Genomic DNA, 25,064 nt, shown 5'->3' on the forward strand with positions numbered 1-25,064 from the left:
CCAGCTGCTGTCTCTTTCTCCTAAATGGCCATAACATATTATTGTCCGTCGAATGAGCTGAGTTTTATGTTTCCTGTTCTTACTTTGAAAAGTAGATAAGTGAGACTCATAAAATTTTAGTGGAGGAAGGGGCAATAGAAACTTCTCGCCCAACCCTGCTTTTTATGTATTTTCAAACATCCTCAAAGAGGTGATTTGGCCATGATCAAACAGCCAACAGCCAAACAGTTGCATATTTTATCTCTTTCCTCTTCTCTTAAAAAACAAAACAGAACTGATCAATTGCACTTTTTTTCCCCATGGTTGTCAGTGGGACAATCATTTGATTTTGTTTCTCTCTCTTCCTCCACACACGCACATAGTGATTCTTGTTTGAGAAAGGATTCCCATCCCTGTTCTCCATGCTCCAGGTATGCTCGGGACGCTTCAGAGTGCCCAATGATTGTGGTATCTGGACACATGGAAGGATCTAGTCTTCACATTTGCCTCTTGTTAGGACCAGGCAGAATTTGGGTCAGCCTTTCTGTGGGGATCTGGGTGCAGGCCCCTGATCAGTGCATTCTTGTATTCGTGGGTTCATCTGTTCAACAAGTATTTGGTAAGGGCCTTTTACGTGCTAGGCACTGTTTTAGCAGTGAACAAAATTGACAGAGTCCCTTCTCTAGACATCTTATATTTTAGTGGGGAGAGGAGACAAGTGGCAAATATGTGTGAGCGGTAATGAGTGCTATGAAGTAAAGCAGGAAAGTGAATAACAGGGCTGAGGGGTGGGATGCTGTTTTACAGGGGGTGGTCAAGGAAGGCGGCTTTTGAACAAAGACCAGAATAAAGATGATGAGGGAGAGAGCCATCTGGAGGATGGGCGGAGGGAGCGGCAAGTGGAGAGCCTGAGGTGGGGAGGGGGTGTGGGGAACAGCGGGATGCCTGCTGGGCTGAAGGCGAGTGAGGAGGAGGAGAGCGCAGGAGAGAGAGGAGGAGAGGGCTCTGGATTGACCCTGCAAGAGTCGCTGCCCTCCTAACATCTTTGTTGCTTCAGTAAAATCTTGGAGAAATGCCATCTGTAGTTGCCAGGCATGTTCTAGTTTTGAAGAATGTTTATGTGTTCTGAGGGCTCAGAATTAATTGCCTTAACGCTTTTAAACATGTAAAAAGCAGGCCACTGAATGATAGTAATGATGTATCCTCAACACTAGGGGAGTACTGGTCGGTTAGAAGTGGATTAAAAAGCGTTCCTCTGAGTCACTGAAGTGCTTGCATCTTGGTTCGTGGTCAAAATTAGCAGAGTGTAGACTGTGCATTCAGAGCAGCACTGTAATTTTTCATTGCAGAAGATGGGTCCTCATAACTTTGCACAGTTTGTAGAAAGATCTGAAAATCTTTAGGCTAAAATCTGTTAATTACAGCTGTGAGAAGCTTGCTGGAGAGCAGGGTTTCTCCTAGTGCACACCCACAGAACTCAGGGGAACTTACTTAAAATGCACATTTGGTGTCCTCACCTGGTCCTACCAGGTGGGAAATTCTGGGGATGAGGTGCAGGAGTCTGCATCCTTTTCAGCCTCCTTTGATGGTTCTTGTGCGTGGTCAGGTTGGAGAATCACTGGCCCAGACATTGGTGGAGGCGTTGATAATTTAAATTGAACAAATAGTAAAAGACATCCAGAAATGATTGGGTCTGGTTTCAACACCAGTGCTCTCACCAGCACTTTCTTTGTGGTTTTGATATTATAGGTGAAATTTCACATTCCTAACAGACAAATGAGACACTGCCTACCCAGTGGAAGTAGGAAAGTACCATATAGTGGGGGTTTTCCCCCTTTAGTGGTGGGAGTGGAATGGGATGGTTAAGGTGCTCTGCTTGAGTTGTATGGATCCAGGAATGAGTGTTGTCCTCCCCGCCCCAACGCAAACCTGTGAACTTCACCTCTGCAGGTCTGGTGCTCTGCCCGGGCTGGTGTGTGAATGCAGGCCTGTGCCTGTCTGTTGGTTCCTGTACCCTGTACAGGTGAGAACACGACCACATATCTTGATGAACCAAGATGTTTTGAGATTATGCAATCCAGAGCAAACACAGAAAAAGATTAGATACCGAAGCCCAAGCATCATCAATTTTTAGCCCACAGTATTTGATTTTCAGTTTTTATAATGTTTCATTGCCCTCAATACTTTAAAAATACGGCAATGTTGGAATTTTAATATATACAATGACTTTATCCCAATGGGTAAAGTTGGGAGTGATTTTGCCCCCCAGGGGACATTTGGCAATGTCTGAGGCATTTTTGTTGTCGCAACTGGGAGAGGGGAGGAGGACCAGAGATGCCAGCGGCATCTAGTGGGTAGAGGCCAGGGATGCTATGAAACATCCTACAATGCGCAGTACCGCCTCCTACAACAAAGAATTACCTGGCCCAATGTCAGTGGTGCCATGGTAGAGAAACCCTGCGAAAGGTCAATTAATGCCTCTTATCTGTGTTTTATGTTAGGATTCAGAGCAAGCTTTCATGTAAAAAGAGTTCCATGGCTAAAACTAGTTTGAAATTAACTACCTAGATTATATGAGGATGGCAGTCAGCTTGGGTGGACAAGGGAGGACAGATCGACTTCTGGAATCAGTAAGAGAGAAATAACGTGTCCCCAAGAGCCCTGTAAGCCACAGGTAAGGCCCTGGACTGGTGTATTCTTGAGCATTGCTAACTAAACCATTGTTCCCCCACCCCCAGCTTCCCTTCCCTGTTGGGTGGGGGTAGAAGAAAGTTTAGTTTAGAATTTCACTGGCACCTGCTGCTTCCCACCTTCTGGGCCCCCACCCTGCCACTTTGTTGTAGTGCCCGTGTATGGGCTCTGGCCAGACGGCCTAGGGGGTCGGCTCTCTGACCACACCGTGTCTGTGCTCGGTGTCCACACCACATTTCTCGACAGTCCCCTTTCCCGCACACCCTCCCCACACTCTTGTAGTTAACATTCCTGTTATCACTTCCCTGGACCTTGGGTTTCTAGAAAGCGGGCACTCAATCCATCATTTCATCTCTGCATTCTCACCGAGCATGTTGGAGGAATCAATGAAATTAACTTCCAGAAATCACCCTTTTTGGTGTGTACAGTGGGGGTACCCATATTACTTTTTTAGGTTAAAGGACTTTAAAAGGCATTTTGTTTAGGAACTACTGTGTTGCATTCTGAAATAGCTGGAATTTGAGTGTTATGAAACCCAGGCTTGGAATTGTCACATCAAAGTTACAGATTTTGCTTCATGTTTCCTTTTATGATTTCCGGCAGTACTCTGTGTGCTTCTTCCTCTCCTCCCCAACCCCTTGAAGGCAGGCTGCTATCCCCAAGATTAGGACTCTGCTCTTTGTTCTTTCCCTTGGGGATCTTATCTCTTAGAGCAACCTTGTCACCTTTATCCAGATAGCCCCAGGCCCTTACCTGGCTGTGGCAGACCCTACTATTGACTATTAAAGATTCCCTCTCTCCTTCTTCATTACTGACAGAACCCTAATTTTGTTTGGGGAAGCAGCATGGCTAGCTTGTAAAAGTTCCTGGCTAACTTTGCCGCTCGTGTGGCATGTGGTTGGTTCTGACCAAAGAGATATAAATGGAAGCCTGTCAGGGATTTCCAGGAAAGTTTTCCCTCTCCTGAAACAGGTGCCTCCCCCTCCTTTCTGTCTCATCCCTCTTCTCCTTCCTGCCTGGAATGTGGGGCAGAGGTTGACCACGTGCCAATGCCAGAGGAACAGAAGCTGGTAGGAGCTGGGGACATTGATGACATTGCAGAGCTACTGCGCCTGCCCTATTCTGTGAGAAAAAGAAACCCAGCTTGGCTAAAAGCCATGATACCCAGGATTCCGTCATGCAGCCAGGTGCACCCCCTGACTGATACTGCAGCTCAGATTCCTCCTGAGGGCTCCAAGCCTGGGTCTTCAGCTGTACATGGGATTTACCAACCTGATGGCCCACAGGCGTTTGGGACTCAGGAAGGCCAAACTGACCTTACATCTCCACAGCTTTCCCTCCTCCTGTGACGGCTCTCTACAAAGGGCTCCACCGTCCTCCCTGTCACTTTAGTTGTCTTCCTCTCCACTTGGCTACCGCCATCTTAGCTGAGGCCCGCAGGATCTGCTGTTGAGGGCCTCAGGCTCACCACCCCCCTCCTCTGCCATCCCTACTGCTCCCCCAGTGATTTTCCTCCACATGTTTCATGACCCCTCCTGAGTAAAATCCTCAAGGGCTTCTCCTGACCATCCGTGACCTTCTGCGATCTTCCATATGTTGACCCTGCTGACCTAATGGCCTGTCTTAGGTCAGCTTCCTTAGAAGCAGAGCCTGAAACAGGAATTCGAGGGCTCTTGGTTTATTGAGAGAGCTGCCAGGAGAAAGGGAGTGAGGGAGGAGAGAGACAGGGGAAGCAGCCAAGTAAAGCCGTGGGCTCAGATCCCTCAGGGAGCTCTGGAGCTTGAATTACTCTCCCAGGGTCATCTTACCTGGAGGCAAGTCATTGCCCTGTCAGTCAGTCGTTGGCTGGGGACAGAAGGCAAGTCTACAGAGAAGGGAGCAGCTGTGTGCTGTTAGCAGTCAGCACTCACAACCTGGGCGTCCAACAGGACCACAGTATTACCCTTAACTCCTGCCTCCACCCCCACCCCATGCTGTACTTTCTCAGCTATACCCAGTCATTTGCTGTTCCCCAAACTAACCAGGCCTCTGTGCTTTGCTAATTCCGTTCCTTCTGCCCACAGTGTGTGTCTGCCTTCCTCGCTCAGCTCCTTTGTCTCCCCTCTGCTAGTGCTGGAGCTGTTGTGCATTCTCCTCGCGCTACCACATGCTTAATCTCTGTGAACCCCAAGGCTGTCTTCTCCCTGAGGGCAGGCTTTCTGCCTTGTCTTCTGTTCTCCTTTATCAAGTAGAATTCTTCGTCTAAAACACAAAACCCGAGACATGATTTGAGTGACTGTTTTCTCAACTTTCCTATGGCTGGTACCCATGTATACCAGTCTAGGAGAGAAGTGGATTGGTTCCATACTGAGGATGCCTGAGGGCTTACCCCTCTCACCTGCTGAGAAAGGTGGACAGGTGGGATGGATGTTCTGTTGAGCCCCAGGCCACATTTCCAACTGCCTCCTGCGCATCTTTCTCAAATTTCATGACATCCTCATCACTAAACTACAAAAATTGACTTCCATCCCTATTTCTTTCCATAACTGGGACCCAGATTTATCTTTGCATGCTTCTTGTCATCACTAGTCTTCCTTTTTGTCATTTTTCAATAGATCTCTGTCCTCGTCCATTCCTCTTCCTCCTCACTAGGGATGGCCTCAGGCTCCCCTTCCTCCTGGGCAGGAGCCAGCGCCCAGTGTCCTTCCTCACTGTCGTGTCTCCTGCCTCGCTGTCCCCGGGGAGCCCAGCGTGCAGCAGACCAGTCGTCCTTCTCTCCTGCTTTGAAGTGCTGCTCTCAGAAGCCTCCCGCCTTAAAAGGCATGCTCTTTTGGCTCCATATTAACATCTCAGCTGTGCTTCTTCACCTTCCCAGACAGTCCATTCCAGCCATGTGGGTTTATTCACTGCTTTCTCAACCTCAGATGTTTGTTTATAATAAACTGTCCCTTGGCATGCCTTCATTATTAAAACAAAAACAAAAATCCCTTCACATATATGCATAGCCACCTGTTGTTCCAAGACCCACCCTTCCTCAGCACCCCCCGGTGAAGGGCATGGACGTGGAGGTGGGTAGATGTGGGTTGGAGTTCTCAGCTCATTACTTATCCGTGTGTGACCTTTGGCAGGTGAAATCTAGATAGCAATCCAGTGAAGTAGACGTTTTAGGATTTAGTGATATCGTGTGTAGGCTTATTCCTCCCAATGAGTATTAATGCCCTCCCACTCTCGCACCAGTAATTGTCTATGCAGTTAATTTGACAATTCATCGTGTGCTGCTTTGTGGCATCTATTCTGCCCTTGTCTTGAATGGTTAATTCTTAATTTTGAAAATGTTAGTGCCAGTTCAATGGGCTGAAAGCCCGGGCCTTGCCCTTATATTTCTTCATCAGGGCCTTAATAAGAATTATTTCATCATCAAGCATACAAGCATTTAAGAAGAATCTGTTACATTTTTATGTGTGAGTAGAAATACACAATTTTGAAAGCCAGGCCTTTTCTGCATAAGGATGGTTAGTGAAGCCGTGATGTGGAGGCTCTTACCCCGGCAGTCTGAGTGAGAAGAGGGTCAGATTTATGAGCTCTGGGACCTTTGCACATAGGAGGAGGTGTTAGGGGACAAGCTGCCCATGAAGGAGATGGGGAAGGAGAGCTAGGAGGGTGCCACAGGGCAGGAGACAGGCAAGCCCTCAGTGATGGCCTGCCAACAAAGTCCTTGGAGGAATGCCTGAAACCACCATCACCTCTGAAACCCTCATAAGAAAACGAGGATTTAGTCAATAAATATGTGTTAGATGCCTATTATGTGCCTCTTACCCTCCTAGGCACTGTGGATTCAGTGGTGAGCAAAGCAAAGACCCTCGCTTCCATGGGATCTACAGTCTAGTGGGGGAGATGAGATAAATGTATATTAAAAAGAAAAAAATTATGACTAACGTGTCCTGATGATAAGTGTTATAAAGACAAAATAAAGCATGCATATAGGAATATGCATATAAGCAGTTTTGGTAAGTGGGGCATATCTGTAGTAGTTTTATTATTCTGACTTAAGCATTCTTCACATTATGTGAATTCATTGAATTGAGTGGAGGGTCCAGATCACTAAATTGGATGCCGTCTGTGTGTGTGCGTGCGCACCGTTGGCTGGGGGTGGCTCTAGTGTGGGGAGAGGTTTGTGACATCCTGCTTCTCCAGTTCCTGCTGCAGCGCCAGCCCAGATCAGGTGAGTGTGAGCCTTCCGAAGCGAGAGGGCCTCTGTCATCCTTCATTTGTCCATTGCTTCACTCACCAGGGTTTTGGAAGCTCCCTGATGCTTAAGTAACACTGGACATGAGGCTTCCACAAAAGGGGGTGCCTCAGTGGCCCCTCCTGAGGCAAACTGGACTTGCTGAATGTCAACGTTCTTTATTTTGCTTCTCCGTAAGTATTTTTTCCAGCTCAGCAGATCTCCCCAAAATATAGTAACTTAGTTTCTACTTTTTCACCCTTAAATGCTTGATTTATGAAATATTGTCCTAGTACGCTAAAGAGATGATTCAGGGTTCCTAGAAATATTTTTTGTTTGAGTGGTTTTCAAATAGCTTTTCATCGTAGCGTAAAGACTTTTTCCCCGCAAAATGAAAACATCTTTAATTTTTTGGAAATAAAAGTAATAATGTACAGAATTCAAGTAGTATAAAAAGGAATGCAAAATGAGAAATTAACTTACCCACAATTGCAGCCCCTGTTGATAACCCACAATTGCAGCCCCTGTTGATACCACATGTGTACCTTCTTTCAGATATCTTTATACCTGTATACGCCTATGGATATGTCAACTGTCTTCTGCATTCTGATAATTTTTGTTAGTTAAAAGTATCATTACCTTTGAAGTTAATGGTGTACAGTTATTCAATAGTTAACATGCCCATGGTTCAATGTTTATGTAACTGAGCTTTTAGTTGCAACCTGTCCTCCACCAAACAAAACACTGGAGGCAAGAGAAATGAATGGAAACAGTGCAGAGGGTGCAGGGGTGAGCGCCACTGTAGACTGATGATCCGCAGGTTCTCCAAGGGAGCATCCTAAGGCCGCCTAGCTATATGTCAGCTGTACGTCAGTGAAGATGACCCAGGTTGGCCCTCCTTTTGTGGTGTTGAGAGGCATGGAATCCAAATGGTCCCTTATAAGTTGGAAGAATACCTTCCAAGCCCAAGTAGGAGGATTCAGTGAAACTCCATGGAAAGTTAAATTCTCATACCTTGAGTGGATACATCCCAGAACAGGATTATATGTATATATACATGCATTTTTACGTACAGGACTGCTTTTCTCTTACGGTATCATTCTGTGTCGGTAGATGTGTATCCTCAATACTTGAAGCTGGAGCTTCTCAAACTTTAATGTTCATATGAATCCCCTGATTCAGCAGGTCTGGGGGGTCTGAGACTCTGCATCTCTAAGCAGGTGATGCTGAGGCTGTGATCACAGACTCCTCTTCACATGCCATGGCTTTAAGGACTACGGAGTATTCCATGTGGTTTGCACCATAATTTACCAAGAAATTCCCTGTTCTTGGACATTTTAGATGTTCCAGTAGAGCTTATGCTTTATTATTCTTTGCTATTATGATTTCTGTTAGCATTCAGTTTCAGTTTTAATCTTAAATATTATTGCAAAAATACGTGGTTTTTTTGGAAGTTTATCTCATTTGATGACAGACCATGGGCATGTAATGCACAGTCCATTCAATGTGAGATGTTTCTTAAGGGCCTGCTATGTGCTGAGCCCTGTCCTAGGTGTTGGGGATACAAAGATGAACAAAGTTCTGTCCAGATGACTGCACCTCAGTCCTCTACCTTGCACAAAGGTAGAGGAGACCTAAAACATACACAGAAAATCTCGGTTCACTGTGGTAAACAGAGATAGGGAAGTGCCCAGGGATGGCTATGATGTTGAAAAATCATCTTCATAGAGAAGGAGAAAGGGTATAAGGACGAAAAGTAGTTCACCAGACTGATTGTTGGGAGGGATTCCCACTGGGATTCCAGACTGAGGGTGCATCATGTGCAAAGGCACTGAGGCAATAGTCTGGTACATCCAGGTTTCTGACAGTACTTCTTTGTGGCTAGAGTGTGACAGACGAAGTTTGTGACCTGGAGTCATAGAACGTGAGATGAGCTGGCAACCATTAAGCAGATGTATATTTTAAAAAGATGGCTTTAAGGGAACAGAATTGAGACAGGGGAGTCCAGGTAAGTGACCTCCACTAAGGGAATGTCACTGGGCATGGGAATGTCACTGGGCATGGGAGGTTCAAGAAGGTATGATGGAGAGGCCCAGGGGATTGATTGGGGCTGGGATGAAAGAGAGAGGTCTGGGGCTGACCTGCGGGTTTTTGGTTTGGATGGCTGAGTGGATGTTGCCACTCAAATAATGTAAGGAATAGAGGAAAATGCCAGGTTCTGCTTAGTCACGTTGTCTGAGGTGAGGATAGTGTGCAGGTCGCTAGATATACAGGTCTGAGTTTGAGAGGTCTCCGTAGAGAGCTGGATTTGGGGGTCTGCTCCCCAGAGGAGGTGAGTAACAGGCAAGTGATGAAATCTTATAGTGAATATGTGGGGGGCAAGGAGAAAATTGTGCTGAGGGTGGAAACCAGAACCCTGGAGTCATAAGATGTGCATGTGGGAGATTAAGGTTGCAAAGGTCGTAAGGAAAGTATGGTTCCAAGGCATCCCAGGCATGGTGTGCAGACCGAGTGAAGGAAGACAGACCCAGGCTGGGAGTGGCTCCGCCGTCACAGGGAGCGGTGACAGTGGGGAGAAGAGGCGGTGAAGGAAGGTGGGCGTTGAGAAGTTCTCTAGGTTTAGAAAGGAATTGGGAGAGAGAGACAGGTTACTCCAAGACCTGACTTGGGGTGAGCACATGAGGGGCTTTGGGGGGATGTTGCTTCTCCAGAGACACCAGGAAGGGAAACAGAATGGACTGAAGAAGGGACTCTGTGACAGGGCTAGAGCCGAAGCCCGTGGCTGGAAGTGAGGGTGACCAGGGAATGGCAAGTGCCTTAAAGCCCTGCCCGATGGGGTATATAAACGAGACTTGGAGCCTGTAACTTCCCTTTCTGTGAAATAATAATAGTGACAACCAGCACTTTTGAGTGCTTTTGTGCAACCACTGTGCCCTGTATTAATCCTATGAGGTAGGTAATATTATTATCCCCATTGTACAGATGAGGACACCGAGCTACAAGAGTTGCAGTAACTTGCCCAAAGCTTCACAGCTGGTAGGTGGAGGGGCTGAGCCAGGTGTCATAGATGCTGTGCTCTCATACTACATACTGCCCTGCATAATGATGTTTCAGTCAGCGATGGACCATGTACGACAGTGGTCCCATGAGATCAGTACCATATAGCCTAGGTGTGGAGTAGGCTATCCCATCTCAGTTTGTGTAGGTATGCTCTATGATGTTCACACAGTGACAAAATCGCCAAATGATGCATTTCTCAGAACGTATCCCCGTCATTAAGTGACGCATGACTATACCTCTCCTGAGATCCTCTCCAGTAGGAAAACAAAAACACAACTTTTATGTGAGCATTTGAATGGATTGTGTGAGCATGTTTGATGGCAGTGATGGTGAGAGGAGGAAGGAGGGCAGGACTGTAGCCCCTCCTGTCACCTTCAGAGCTCCTCCTTTCCTTGCTTGATGCCACTTTCCTGAAAGTGGTAGAAGAGAATCATCTGACATGTCAGTCAGTGTCCAGCAGGAAACCAGAAGCCACGTAGATACTTCAGACAGAGAGGGCTTTCATGCGAGGGGTTGGTTACAAAGATGATGGCAGGCCAACGTGAGAAGTGTTAGCCAGAGATCAGGAGGCTGCTGTCACCCTGGGCTGAAACTCGTACTTGTCACAAAGCTGCTGGAGGTACCATCACTTCTCTCGAGTAGAAACCTAGGATGCTGGATGCCCACTGCCACTGCTGGTGTCACATGTAGTCACCCTCCGTCGTCTGCTCCTGTCAGAACCTCCACTGAATCAGGGGAATGGAAAGGCTCCTCCTTTCCTCTTGTCTCCAACCTTCCACCAGGACATCCCACAATGACAACAGGAAGCCAGCCGGCAAGAGAGAGTCTGGGAAATATGGTGTACAGGCTGACAGCGGGAGTGGCAGAGAAGACGAGAAATAGAGGGTCAGAGTGGAGCTGAGAGCCAGCAGTGCTGTCCAGCACACCAGCAGTAGGCAGAGGTTCTTTCTGTTGCCACAGTCAGCTTTGTTCTCTGGAGGTCTACTTTGCTGTGACTTGAGTGTCATTCTGGTCATAAAAACACAGACATCTTAGAAACTTTAATTTTATGTTTGTACTGGTTATAGGTAGCCTGCTGGTTCCCACCACTTCACTGACCATGCATTTAAGTAACCACGAAGTTGTGGTGTTTGAAAACGTTCCGGAGTCTCAGTTCTAATTTCTCATTTAAGAATTCAGTAGATTCTTCAGCAAAGGTTTACTAGTGAGGTCCTTGGCACTATTTTTTGAAATTGCTCAAATAGAATGATACATATCTATGAAAACTCTTGCACTGTATTGCTTCACGTTTAGAATTGGAGTTGAGGGAGAGATTGTTTACAGTAGCAAAAAAAGTAAATACTTGAATGTCAGTTTGATAAAGGATTTTTTTCAAAGAAAATGGCACAACCCTAATGGGGGAAATGAAGTGAATAATGAGATATAACTTCCTTGTAGCTGAAAGACTAAGCTTAGTATAGACATTATTTCTCAAATTAACGTATAAATTTGTCATCATAGCAATAGGTGCCCATATTAGTAGAGATATGACTTTGCTTTTTGTTAACAGTTGCTTAAACCAGACAGAAGTTTGTTTCTCTGTCATGTTAACAGTCCAGAGGCAGGCAGCCCCGGGTGGAATGGCGGCTCTGTCCTTGGGGTGGTCCAGGGACCCAGGCCCCTTCCCTCTTGTTGCTCCGCCATCCCTTGTGACGTGCCCTCTGTCTGAGGGCCAAAGCGGCTCGTCATGTGTCGTTATCTCAGCCAGCAGGAAGTGGGGGAAAAGGAAAAGGAGAGTGTGCCAAGGAATGCACCCTGGAAGTTGTACAAGTCACTTTTGCTCACACCCCATTGGCTAGAACTTAGGCACGAGGCCATACCTCTCTCCAAGGGAGGCTGGGAAATGCAGTCTTTATTCTGGGAGGTGCTTGTGCCCAGCTGAAAGCCCCGGGCTCTATTAAGTGGAGAGAAAGGGGGAAATTGATGCTGAGGGAGACGCATCTGTCTCTGCTACCGTACTGCTGGGAGTACTGTTTAGAAAGCGATAGTATGAGAATGAGAATAAAATTAACTCAGAAGAATAAGTAGGCAAGCATACCTGAGAACACATATTTTTTTAAAAGAAAAATTTCTTTTAAAATAGCCATATTTTCTTTTTTTCTAAGTGTAACACTTCTGTTTTGAATGTAATACTTTTTAAAAAAAACTTTATTATAGAAAACTTCAGATATACAAAAGTGTGACAGTATTGAGACTTGTATAATGAGCCCCATGTACCCATTGTCCAGCTTTGACAGTTATCAATTTAAAACTAGTCCTGTCTTATCTCATCTGTTCCCCCTCACACTTGTCCCCTTCCTGATGTTTTTTGAAGTGGATCTCATTTCTGCTGTTTCATCTATAAATAGTTCTTTATGAATCTCTAAAAGATAAAGACTCTTTAAAAAAAAATTCAACTTTTTATTTTGGAATAATTGTAGATTCACATGCAGTTGTAAGAAATAATACAGAGAGATCCAACGTGCCCTTTACTCAGTTACCCCCAATGGTGGCACCTTGCAAAACCATGGTACAATGTCACAGCTGGGATATTGACATGGGTACAGTCAAGATACAGAATATTTCCATTGCCACAAAGACCCCTCATGTTGCCCTTCTATAGGCACACCCACCATCCCCTCCGTAACTCCTGACAACTACTAATCTGTTTTCTATTTCTATAAATTTGTCATTTCAAGAATGTTATATAAATGGAATCATACAATATGTAACCTTTCAGTATTGGCTCAGCCTAATTTCCTTTAGATTCATTCACATTGTTGTGTGTATCAATAGTTTATTCTTTTTCGTTGCTGAGTAGTATTCCACGGTATGGATGTACCGCATAAAGACTCTTTAAAAACATGATCTGCCTAACTCTTCCCTCTTTTTCCTCTTCCTCTCTCTTCTCCTCTCTTCACAGCAATGCCAAGTGAGTATAACTGTGTGAAACTGAGAAGTGATTGCTCAAGACCCCCCCTGCAATGGTACACCCGAGCTCAAAACAAGATGAGAAGACCCAACTTATTAATAAAAGACATCCTCAAGTAAGTATGAGCCCTTGGGCATAAGATCCCGCTGATTTGGGTCAACTGTGTAGAATTGGGAGAAAAATTCAACGAGAGCCCTAAAGATGGTTCTCATGCTTGGTCGTAGGATCATTTAAAGGCACATCCGAGTGACGATTCGGTGCACAGGTGCCAGGGGTTCATGCCACACGCTGTACTTGGTAATAGTGCAGTGCCGAGCCAGCGGGCCGCTCAGACTCTGCACCTGAGCTTCGAGGCCTGAGAGAGCAGCTCGTCCTGCCATGATTAAACAAAAGAGGGCTTTTCCCCTCACTATTTTAAGTTAATCTAAAACTATGGTTAATTAAGGTCCCCTACAGGTATTTGAATAACATTAACTATTGAACACTAAAAAGGATGACTGCTTGGTTTCAGCTGGGTCACCCTCATATCCTAATAAGTGGTAGAATTGTTAAAGGAGGAACTTGTCAATTTTATTTGGTACCAGCCAAACCAAGTTGAAAACTACCCTTTTTTCATGTCTATGGATAGAAATCCAACTCTGAAGTCTAGTCTTCCATTTCACTTGACTAATGTAGGAGGTGTAGAAGGAGGAAGATGGGAAAACGAAATGTATATTAATGAACACTTGTATCATTTCCTTCTCCTTTTGTCATCAACCAGTATTTACTGAGGTCTGCACATGCCTGGCCCTGGGTTGGGTGCCAGCCACATGACAGCAAACAAAATGGACCTGGGCCCCGTGCTGCTCACAGTGTGGGCGAGACAGACTGGCCACCGGGAATTACAGTACAGTGCAATCAATGCTATAGATACTGGGCCTGCTTGTAACACTCTTTTCTCCTTCCTTTTTTTATTTTCTTAATAATCAAAATAAGGGAATCATTACATGCACTGAATGTAATACCTTTTCTGGGGGCTAGAGAGAGGAATGGGTAATACTACATTCAGAAGATTCAAAATTCCAAAGATATCAAAGGTACTCAGTAAAACATCTCCTCATCCCTGCCCCCCACATTTCCCCTCTCACTTAAAGGAAATCAGTATTACCAGTCTTGTGTATCTAAGAAATAGTGTGTGTGTGTGTGTGTGCGCGCGCGCGCGTGCAGGTGTGCATATATTCCCACCCTGCCCGCCCACCTGCTTTCTCACACAATTGATAGCGTCCTATTCACTTAACATTGTACTCAATCCCGGGGAGAAATGAAGATGCCTGTCCGGGTTCTCATGGGGGAGCCTGTTGAAATGAGAATCGAGAAGTCTTGAAAACACTTCCTAGCAATACTTTCTTACATCATCATCCTCAAATATTAAGAAATATTTAGCATCTGTTGTCTACAGTATGCTATGCTAGACGCTATATTTTTTTAAACTGCCCCTTTCTTTGGAAAATAGATTTATTTTCTCCTTAAGGTTATTCCTTAACTTTGTTTTTCAATAACTGCAAATTATTTAAAGCAATGGTTCTTAAACTTTGATTTAAACTTTTTTTTTTTTTAACTTTTAGTTTGTCAGTATCACTTCGGGAGCTTATTAAAAATGAGATTTCTAGAACCAGGAGTAGACTCAATTCTTTTCCCCCAATCCTGTGTGTGTGTGTGTTTTAAACTGTGTAATAGTGTGACTTTATCAGATCTTTAAAAGCAGTTTTTATACTTAGGGGTGATGGGTGATACTGTCTCACCTCAGTCAGCCTCATTTCTGGACAGTTCTTTAGAGGAATAATGAGTAGATTGTTTATTTTGTTTTTATGACTCAGTATTTTTCCCCCAATTTTTTTTATTGTGGTAAAATATACATAACAGGGCCGGCCCCGTGGCTTAGCGGTTAAGTGCGCGCGCTCTGCTGCTGGCAGCCCGGGTTCGGATCCCGGGCGAGCACCGACGCGCCGCTTCTCCGGCCATGCTGAGGCCGCGTCCCACATACAGCAACTAGAGGGATGTGCAGCTGTGACATACAACTATCTACTGGGGCTTTGGGGGAAAAAAATAAATAAAATTATTAAAAAATATATATGTATATACATCACAGAATTTACCATCTTAACCATTTCTAAGTATACAGTTCAGCGATATTAAGTACATCCACGCTGTTGTGCAGCCGTCACACCCTCCATCTCCAGAACTCTTTCATCTTATCACACTGATGCTCTGTGCCCATTATAAACACAGATTCCCCCTTCGCCCTCCCCCTGGCCCATTCTACTTTCTGTCTCTGATTTTTGACTACTCTATGTGTCTCATATAAGTGAATCATACAGGACTGACAGTATTTTATTTTATTTTGTTTTGTGAGGAGATCAGCCCTGCGCTAACATCTGCCAATCCTCCTCTTTTTTTGCCGAGGAAGACTGGCCCTGGGCTAACATCCGTGCCCATCTTCCTCCACTTTATATGGGACGCCGCCACAGCGTGGCTTGCCAAGCAGTGTGTTGGTGCGTGCCCGGGATCTGAACCGGTGAACCCCGGGCCGCCGCAGCGGAGTGCGAGCACTTAACCGCTTGCGCCACTGGGCTGGCCTCCTGACAGTATTTTAAAGTGGCAAAAAATTGAAGCTGAGATTCTGTAGTTCAAAATCTATTATTTGTTTTTTTTTAAGTCCAGTAATCTGCATTGTGATTCAGATTTTATTATGATGACTTTGCGGAAAAAAGTTTTTTCTGTATTCGCTTATAACAAAGACAGTCATAAGTGACTAATTTATCTTGCCAGGAAAATAAGAAATGGTGCCTTAAATTGACCATTGACTAAGGTCAACTTTAAAGACTATACTTTTATGCTGCATGGTAGGCAAACTCAGTTTGGGTTAGGTTTTTACTTATTCCACATGATCTCTCTTGATTATCACATGACTGCATCATTATACCTAACTGATTTTTTTTTTTCCCAGGTGTACATTGCTTGTGTTTGGAGTGTGGATCCTTTATATCCTCAAGTTAAATTATACTACTGAAGAATGTGACATGAAAAAAATGCATTATGTGGACCCTGACCGCGTAAAGGTTAGATATTCCATGGGTGTGGTTTAAATTAAAACATTTCTAAGCATACACTTAAATAGTATTATTATTTCTAAAGTGTTATAAGTAAAAGTTCATGAAAGTTATAAACAGATGGGAAAACAATCTTAGCACTCCAAAACCCAAATCAGAGACAACTCCCCTACCAAAACAAGCAACCCACCCACCTGACCCACAGTATTCTTCCTCCATTTGCTGAAGTCGTGGGTGAGGTGAGTTCCATAGGACACAGTCTAGGGTACCTGTCCTGGAGTTAATATGCTATGATGCTGCCAGTGTATGTGTTCTTAGAACAGGAAGAAATTCTTTTAGTATTGCCTGTCATTCCTATGTTTTATTTTTCGTTTTAATGATTTCACATTGTATTTCAAGACTTTTCCTTCAGTTTATATTTATTTTTCTAAATCAATTGATATATTAAATGCTCATTTCACTGATTATTTTACTGGTTAAATTATCCAATAATGTTCAGCCCTGGGTGAAAGAAGAGATGATTTTAAGTGAGGTGTGTGGTTATAATGATAACCAGCATGTGTAAGTGCTTTACGTAGATTATCTCATTTAATTATCATCACGACTCAGGGATAGCGCAGGATTCTCTCCATCTTAGAGATGATGGCCTGAGAGGTGAAGCTGCTTGCCCAAGTTCACATCTAGTTGAGTTTACTGGTTTAGTTAATCTGGTGTGTAATGTGTAACTATTATAAAAGTGCTTTAGCAGTATAAGCTCATTAAACCCTCATAACAGTCTTGGGTTTGTAGGTACTATTATCATCCCCATCTCACAGCTGAGGAAACGCAGGGGCAGGGAGATGAAGTGACCTGTCCAAGGTTACCTTAGCTGGTAAGTGGTAGAGTCAGGGCTTGGACCCAGCAGTGTGGTTTCAGAGTCCAAGCTCCTGATGACTCTGCTCTCTGCCTGAGTAGGGAGTGACCACAGAGAAGAAGCCAGAAGTTATAGGCAGCATGATGCAGAGGAGAGCTTAAATTTTTGATCTAGATTCAAATCTAGATGCCAGTTAGTAACAGTGAGACCTTGGGCAAGTTGCTTAATTGTTTGGAGTCCCAGTCTTCTCAGCTGTAAAGTGTAGATGACAGCATCTGTGTGTGAAGATTGTCATCCAAGTTGAATAAGATAGTATATACAAAGCTCCTTTTCTAGTCCTGATTTTTATTCATGTTTCTACTTTATATATCCTTCAAAGTGCCTCACATTTTTTGTGGTACAGACAGGTGTAAACAAATAAATGAAAAGAGCGTAGTTAATAAATGCACAGCTTGGCCTCTGCAGAACTGTTGTCTCTCAGGGTCTTGCTGATCACAGAGCCTTCATTCCTTGCTGTGTCTCCTCAGATGTTCGCTGACTCGCTTCGTTTCATCAGCATTAGCACGTCTGCTTGGGTGGAGCAGGATGTGTCCAGTAGCCTCTGCTCGGGCTTTCCTTCTCCCTACCTGGCTGGCCTTGTGGACATTTCCAACTCCCTTTCAATTCCAAGGCCCTTCGCAGCTCCCTTGGATAAAGTTTTTAGACATCTGTCTCTGTTTTTGTCTCTTGGGAAAGGCCTGAAGTGATGACACTTGATATGACTTACTGGTATCTGTGAACTCTTCCCTTTGTTTCTTTGCTGCACTTCTCCACATTCTCGATGCATCCTCTTTCTCCTGTCCATCTAATTAATCACACCATTGACCATCTGACCGACAGCAACAATAGTTGCTCTCGAGTCCGGGTTAATTGAGGAGAAGTGTGAGCTGTCTTTTACAAGGGTTGAACACACCATTTCACAAGTACAAGATGGAGAAGATGCAGTTGGTAACACCTTGGGTGAAGCCAACTTAACAGTTTTAGTTCCTAGCCTGTGCCATCTGTGTCAACATGTGCCATGGCTGCCTACACCATTTTCCTTAAGCTACATTAATAGAGCAGGGATGGTCTGCTTGTCCCTGCAGTGTTCACACAAGTGCTCTGATCATTATAGCTGTTACTTTTTTTTTCTTTTTTTTGTGAGGAAGATCAGCCCTGAGCTAACATCCATGCCAATCCTCCTCTTTTTGCTGAGGAAGATTGGGCCTGGGCTAACATCTGTGCCCATCTTCCTCCACTTTATATGGGACGCCGCCACAGCACGGCCTGACAAGCGGTGCGTCGGTGCGCGCCCGGGATCCGAACCCGGGCCGCCAGCAGCAGAGTGCGCATACTTAACCGCTATGCCACGGGGCCAGCCCCCTATGGCTGTTACTTTTTAAGGTCCCTCCAAGGAATCCTGGTGACTTATGAGAATGACCAGAGAAGAGACTCAAGACTGTGTCCTTGAGGAACCTTTGAAAGGATGGGAACATTTGTGTAGCCCAAAGGAGAGAAGACCTAGTACAGGCCACATGGCAGCTACTGTCAGCAAGCCAGAGGCCTGGCCCGTGGAGGGCTCGGCCCTGCCTGGGTGGCCTTAGTGGCAGAGATGTGTATCAGGAGATGGCAGCCAAGATGAAAGGGGAAGGGTTTGATGGTCCAAGGCATCCAAAGATGGACTAAATGGGCCACCTTGGTGGCAAGTCTCTGGAGGTCTTTAAGCAAAAATAGAATAATTATTTTGGGGGTCTTGTAGGTAGAATTCAGGCATCAGACAGTGAGTAGCTCAAGGGCCTTTCACATCCCTTCTAGTCCTGAGATTCTCTGCAATTTGCCGGTACCTGGCTGGACAGTGTAGGCTGGTTTCGCAACCTGAAGCTTTCCCTGTCCTGACACGTGGGCACCAGTAGTCCCCAACTCAGTGACTTTCAAGCTGAACCCACACAGTACTGAGGAGCTCCTCTGAAACTTACCAGATTCCTTCTGGTATTATAATCATTTATGTAAGCATCTAAGTAAGGTATTTGAGAGCAGGGACTGTGTTTATAAAAATTTATATAGTTTCTGGGATTCCAGGAAAACGAGAATGATCCAACGCTGCGCTTTGGAATCCTCTGCTCTCACCCATTACCCCAGTTTCATGTCTCTACCCGCCTTCCTGCATCCAGGTACGCACCACTGTGGCCGTGGTAGGATCTCTAAAAATTGATTCTGATATGTTGCTTCCCCGCTTCAAACTCTGATTTCTCTCCATTACCTTTAGGAGAATATCCAGACTCCTTAGTCTGGCCTGTAGGGCTCTTCATGACTTGGTTCCTTCCAATCTCTTCAGTCTCCTTTGCCACCCCTATCATCCCAGCACTGCCTATATCAGCACACTAAACCCCCTCACAGGTCCTTGGTTAAGTTAGTTCCTTCCTCCCTCCCTCCCTCCCTCCTTTCCTCCCCCCGCCTTCCTCTCTCTTTCCCTCTTTCTTTCTTTCACATCTTTATTGAGGTATAATTCACACACTATAAAATCCACCCATTTAAAGCATACACTGCAATGATTTTAGTATATTTACAGAGTTCTGCAATCATCACCATAATCTTTTAGGACATTTTCATCACCTTCCCCCAAAAACTCTATGCCCATTAGCAGTCACTCCATTCCCCCCTCTCCAAAAGTCCTAGGCAACCACTAACCTACTTTATGTCTCTATGGATCTGCCTATTCTGAACATTTCATATAAATGGAGTCATATATTATGTGGTCTTTTATGACTGGCTTCTTTCACTTAGCATCTTTTCAAGGTTTATCCATGTTGTAGTATGTATCAGTACTTCATTCCTTTTTATTGTCAAATAATTTCATTGTGTGGATATACCACATTTTGTTTATCCATCCATCAGTTGTTGGACATTTGGGTTGTTTCCACTTTTTGGCTATTATGAATACTGTTTCTGTGAACACGCATATAGGTATTTGTTTGAGTACCTCTTTCCGGTTCTTTTAGATATCTACCTAGGAGTGTAATTGCTGGGTCATAAGCTAACTCTCTGTTTAACTTTTTGAGGAACTGCCAAACTATTTTCCAAAATGGTTGCATTATTTTACATTTCCATGAGTAGAGTATGAACATTCAATTTCTCCACATCCTTGCCAACACTTGTTATTTTCTGTCTTTTTTATTGTAGCACTCCTAGTAGGTGTGAATTGGTATCTCATTATGGTTTTGATTTGAATTTCCCTGATAACTAATGATGTTGTACATCTTTTCATGTGCTCTTTGGCCATTTGTATATCTTCTAAGGAGAAATGTCTATTCAAATTCTTTGCCCATTTTTTGATTGGGTTATTTGTCTTTTTATTATTGAGTTGTAAGAGTCCTTTATATATTCTGGATACCAGTCCCTTATCACATATATGACTTGCAAGTATTTTCTCCCATTCTGTGGGTTGTCTTTTCACTTTCTTTTTTTTTTTTTTTTTTTTTTTGTGAGGAGATCAGCCCTGTGCTAACATCCGCCAATCCTCCTCTTTTTTTTTTTTTGCTGAGGAAGACGGCCCTGGGCTAACATCTGTGCCCATCTTCCTCCACTTTATATGGGACGCCGCCACAGCATGGCTTGCCAAGCAGTGCGTCGGTGCGCGCCCGGGATCCGAACCAGCGAACCCCGGGCCGCCGCAGCAGAGCACGCGCTCCCAACCGCCTGCGCCACCGGGCCGGCCCCTCACTTTCTTGATGGTATCATTTTCAGCACAAAAGTTTCTAATTTTGATGAAGTCCAATTTATCTATTTTTTCTTTTGTCACTTGTGCTTTTGATGTCATATCTAGGAAACCATTGCCTAAGTATGTTTTCTTCTAAGAGTTTTATAGTTTTAGCTCTTAAATTTAGGTCTTTGATCCATTTGAGTTCATTTTTGTATATGGTGTGAGGTTGGGGTCCAACTTAGTTCTTTTGCATGTGGCTCTCTGGTTGTTCTGGCACTGTTTGTTGAGAAGTCTTTCCCCTCTGTTTGCTTCATTTTTTTCTTACAGCTCTGCCTGGAGCCCTTCCCTCCCTTTGCCTCCCTGTTACTCATCTTTTAAATTAAAGCTCAGCTGAGGGGTTACCTTTTCTAAGAAGCCTTCTCTGATCATCCATCTCTCTGTCTTCTAGAAGCCCCTTCATCCCTTAATCCTAACACTTGTCACTGTGGTATTTTAACTGTTTGTCTTCCGCACCTGTGCTCCAGGCAAGCCCTTGGGAGACAGCGGTGGTGTGCTAACCTTTTACATCGATTAATATTCACTTAAGTATATTAAATTCCAGAGGGAGGGGGGATATTACTTGAACCACAGTGTGATGTCTCATCTTTGAACACTGGATTGTACAGAAAATCCACAGTTAACAGGCAATTTTTTGAGTACTTTCAGTAATGTACATTGTTTATTATCCCTTTGAGAAATAGGACAGATACCTCCTGTTCAGCTCTTCATATCCACCAGTAGCCAAAAAGCTCCCCCATCCTTTTCCCCCTAAACCATGGAATACGAGTCCTCCATTCAGGCTGATGGGGCCTGTTTTAAAACTTAAGTTCACTGCTGGACCAATAACAGCCTCTCATGGGTGCTAATGCTCCGCCCTGATGGGCTCCAGTGAGGACTCCTGACCAGTAACAGCCTTTCATGGGTGCTAGTGCTCCGCCCTGATGGGCTCCAGTGAGGACTCCTGACCAGTAACAGGCTCTCATGGGTGCTAGTGCTCTGCCCTGCTGGGCTCCAGTGAGGACTCCTGACCAGTAACAGCCTCTCGTGGGTGCTAGTGCTCCGCCCTGATGGCCTCCAGTGAGGACTCCTGACCAGTACTCCCCGAGAAGCGTGATGAGAGTACCTGATGGGCGGGTCAGTCTCCCCAGCCCTACTGCCTGCATGGAGCAGGGGTGATGCTGCCTGAACAAAACTGGTTCCCTAAGAAGAAGGAGCAGGAAGTGGAGACTGAGTGGGCAGCCCATGTGACCACCACATCAACCCAGTTCTAAAAGATTTCTAAAAGATCGTTATTTTTTCCAATTATAAAAATAACACCAAAAATTCAAATAATGCAGAATGAATCAATTAGAAAGTCCCCAGTAATCTGTGGGGAAAGAAAGAAGAGGGGCCAGTGGTGTAAGTTGGACATGGTTGTAAAAGTCCCAATCAGTTCAGAAATTACTAAAGTAGAAAGTAAAAGTCTGCTATAACCCTGGGAATTAGGAGTAACTTTTATTCTATTACTTGAGACTTTTTTTGTGTGTGTGAGGAAGATCAGCCCTGAGCTAACATCCACTGACAATCCTCCTCTTTTTTCTTGAGGAAGATTGTCCCTGAGCTAACATCTGTGCCAGTCTTCCTTCATTTTGTAAGTGGGATGCCACCATAGAATGGCTTGATGAGCAGTGTGTAGGTCCGTTCCCAGGATCTGAACCCATGAACCCCAAGCCGCTGAAGTGGAGCGTGCAGAATTAACCACTACACCACTGGGCTGGCCCCAAGATTTTTTTTTAAGTAGCTTTTTAACATTTTTGACCCTGTCAAAATGCCCCACTCTTCACAATGGTCCTGGCAGGACGTCTCGCTTCATCCCAGGTCGAGGGAGCAGTATGTGCAAAAAGCACGTGCCTCAGAAGGCTTTGCAGGTTAGAGGAACAGCAAGAGTTGGATGTTGCTGAAGATTTAGGGTGGACATCGCAGGATATGAGACTGAAACCGAGACAGGGCCAAAGAGTGAAAGGCCTTGAATGCCATACTCAGCAGCTCCTAAATTTGATATCTGGTTGTGCATCATTAAAGCAAGAACAGAAACCCTATCTCAAGTCCCCAGAGGAGAAGAAATGGCCAAGGAAGCCAACCGGTGTGGCCCCAGTGTTCTGAATGGCTCTGAGACAGAGTTTAGTATGAGCTCTCTATGAAGAACACCCTGTCTCTAGGCTGTTGGTGGAGAGTGATTCTTAACCACCTGGAGCACTTGGATAAATGTGAATTATTGTGCATGTATACTGGCAGAAGAGGGTCTCAGAGCCAGAGGGTAGGGCCGTGTTAGCTTTGTTGACTATACTCAACAACTTGCAATGTTAGTGGGACCCTGCGAGCCCCGTTGGACACTAAGCATTGTCTGGTTGCACTGGACCTGGCCTGCATTTAATACAGCAGCAGAAGTGTGGCTGTGTTGTTGTGGATTTTGTATTTTCTTTTTAAACATGTCTCTTAATGTGCCATTTGTTAAAAAAGATCCCTGTGGTCTCTGCAGGGATGCTTGGACACTTTGAAAGTGTGGCTCAGATGTGAAACTGCACTTAAAAGAGTTTGAGGAGGGCCAGCCCGGTGGTATAGTGGTTAAGTTTGTGCACTCTGTTGTGGTGGCCCAGGGTTTGTGGGTTTGGATCCCGGTCGTGGACCTACATGCCACTCATCAAGCCATGCTGTGGCGGTGTCCCACATACCAAATGGAGGAAGATTGGCACAGATGTTAGCTCAGGGCCAGTCTTCCTCACACACACACACACACACACACAAAAGATGTTGGAGGAGAGGTGAGGGCACATTCATGTCAGTTTAGGTTTAGGCCACCTGGCAATAGGAATTTAAACTTGGCCCTCTCTCCTCAGAAAGCTAGAGACCACATACTACCCTGGGGACTGCATTCTGTGCTATATAGTTAATTATGGCCAAATTTGTTTCCTCTCTTTGACTCTGCAGACCTATACCCACATATTTAAAGTAAGCAGACTAACCCCAGGCTGAGTTATTAAATTAGTCCAGGCATTCACACCTCCAAACTGATTCTTTTCTCTCCTTGGTACTGCTCCTGTCTTTCCCCAGACCATCCTGCATAGATACAGGAAACTAAAGCTTTGATCTAGGGTTCAGTGCTTTAACCAAGATTACACTACTGGTTGAATAGGTCTAGAACTGCTCTAGCATCTGGATCTTCTGATTGTTTTTTCTTAACATAAAATATGATTCAAAATGCAATAAGATTTACCCCTTGTAAGCATACAGTTTGGTGAGTGTTAGTAAATTTATACAGTTAGACCACCATCACCACAATCCAGTTTTAGAATGTTCCACCACCCAGGTTAGTTCCCTGCACCTCCTTGTAGTTAGTCCCCCTCCTCATCCCAGCCCCAGGCGACCACTGACTGGTTGAGTTTTTACTGTGGTATTCTCTCTGTGACTTGGCCATTCAGGTTTTTTTCTGATTTTAACCAGGTAGAAGTTATAGACAGCTAACTGTAATGTGAGTTATAGTTATATAAAGGTGGCAGTTGCTTTGCCCACAGGTGCTGTTCTTGTGTGAGGGCATTCAAGCCTTCAGAGGTTTCAGGCACTGTGCACAATGCTGTGGGCATCACAGCAGCCCTGTGAGGCAGAGACCAGTACCAGAGTTCACCAGCGTGGAAATGCAAGTTCCATGAGGTAACTCACGCTCTCAGTTCACAGGGGCTGTGGCCGTTGGGCTCCTACCCAGGTTTGGTTAGCTCCAGACCAGAAATTCTCCTTCAACCTGAATGCTGTGCCCTGTCCTGGATTTAAATGAATGAGTGAATGAATGAATGAATGAATGAATAAGAACATTGCCTTTTACTAAGAATTATGCCACTTACCTATATTTCTGAGAAAGATTGTCCTAAAAATTGTGGAGTAAACATGAAAATGGAGATTTTACTGAGTAAAAGTTACTTATATTTCTGAGAAGGATTATCCTAAAAATTATGAATTAGAAATGAAAATGGAAATTTTGCTGAGGAAAATTACTTTGGTTTTTTTATACCCGTCTGTGAATTTTCACCTTGTGGTTTTCCATGGCAAATCGCCAGTCATTCACAGTTGGAACTACCAGATGGCTGTTTATTCTTGGATGTGGGCAACAAGCAAAGCTCAGTCTGGAAGACTTTTACAAATTGAAGCCCTCATTTTCATGCCTTGACTTGAGAGAAGTGGGAGCTGCCGTATCTGAGCATCACCAGTGCTCTGCTTCCCGGTGCTCCTCCCCGTGGGCGGTTGCCGTCCAGCCTCCTCCGCCTCCCTCCTCACTGGCCTGCTGTGGCTTCCAGCTTTGGAGCAGAGCAGAGGAAAGTCACGTGCTTCCTCTCTTTATCATCGCATGCAGCTCCGCCAGGCAGGGTTCTCCTCCCCGAGGCATTTTTCTGAGGCATTTTTCTTCCTGGCTTTGAAGAGGGAGGAGAGAGGCTGAGACAGTTTCTGGTCGG

General features: G+C 44.8%; 1 protein-coding gene across 2 annotated transcripts in view; it reads left to right on the plus strand.

The window, feature by feature from the left end:
- The window catches only part of ST3GAL5 (ST3 beta-galactoside alpha-2,3-sialyltransferase 5), a 57,157-nt gene that overhangs the window by 10,910 nt on the left and 21,183 nt on the right, over positions 1-25,064 (plus strand). For both annotated transcript variants that reach the window (XM_004437222.3, XM_087436476.1), the window contains exons 2-3: positions 12,876-12,999; positions 15,871-15,982. In XM_004437222.3, coding sequence (XP_004437279.2) covers positions 12,876-12,999; positions 15,871-15,982 — 236 coding nt within the window. The remainder of the gene's footprint in view (positions 1-12,875; positions 13,000-15,870; positions 15,983-25,064) is intronic.

This window comes from Ceratotherium simum, chromosome 11 (assembly GCF_057802395.1).
Source record: "Ceratotherium simum simum isolate JZ-2026a chromosome 11, ASM5780239v1, whole genome shotgun sequence".
Taxonomy (NCBI): Eukaryota; Metazoa; Chordata; class Mammalia; order Perissodactyla; family Rhinocerotidae; genus Ceratotherium; species Ceratotherium simum.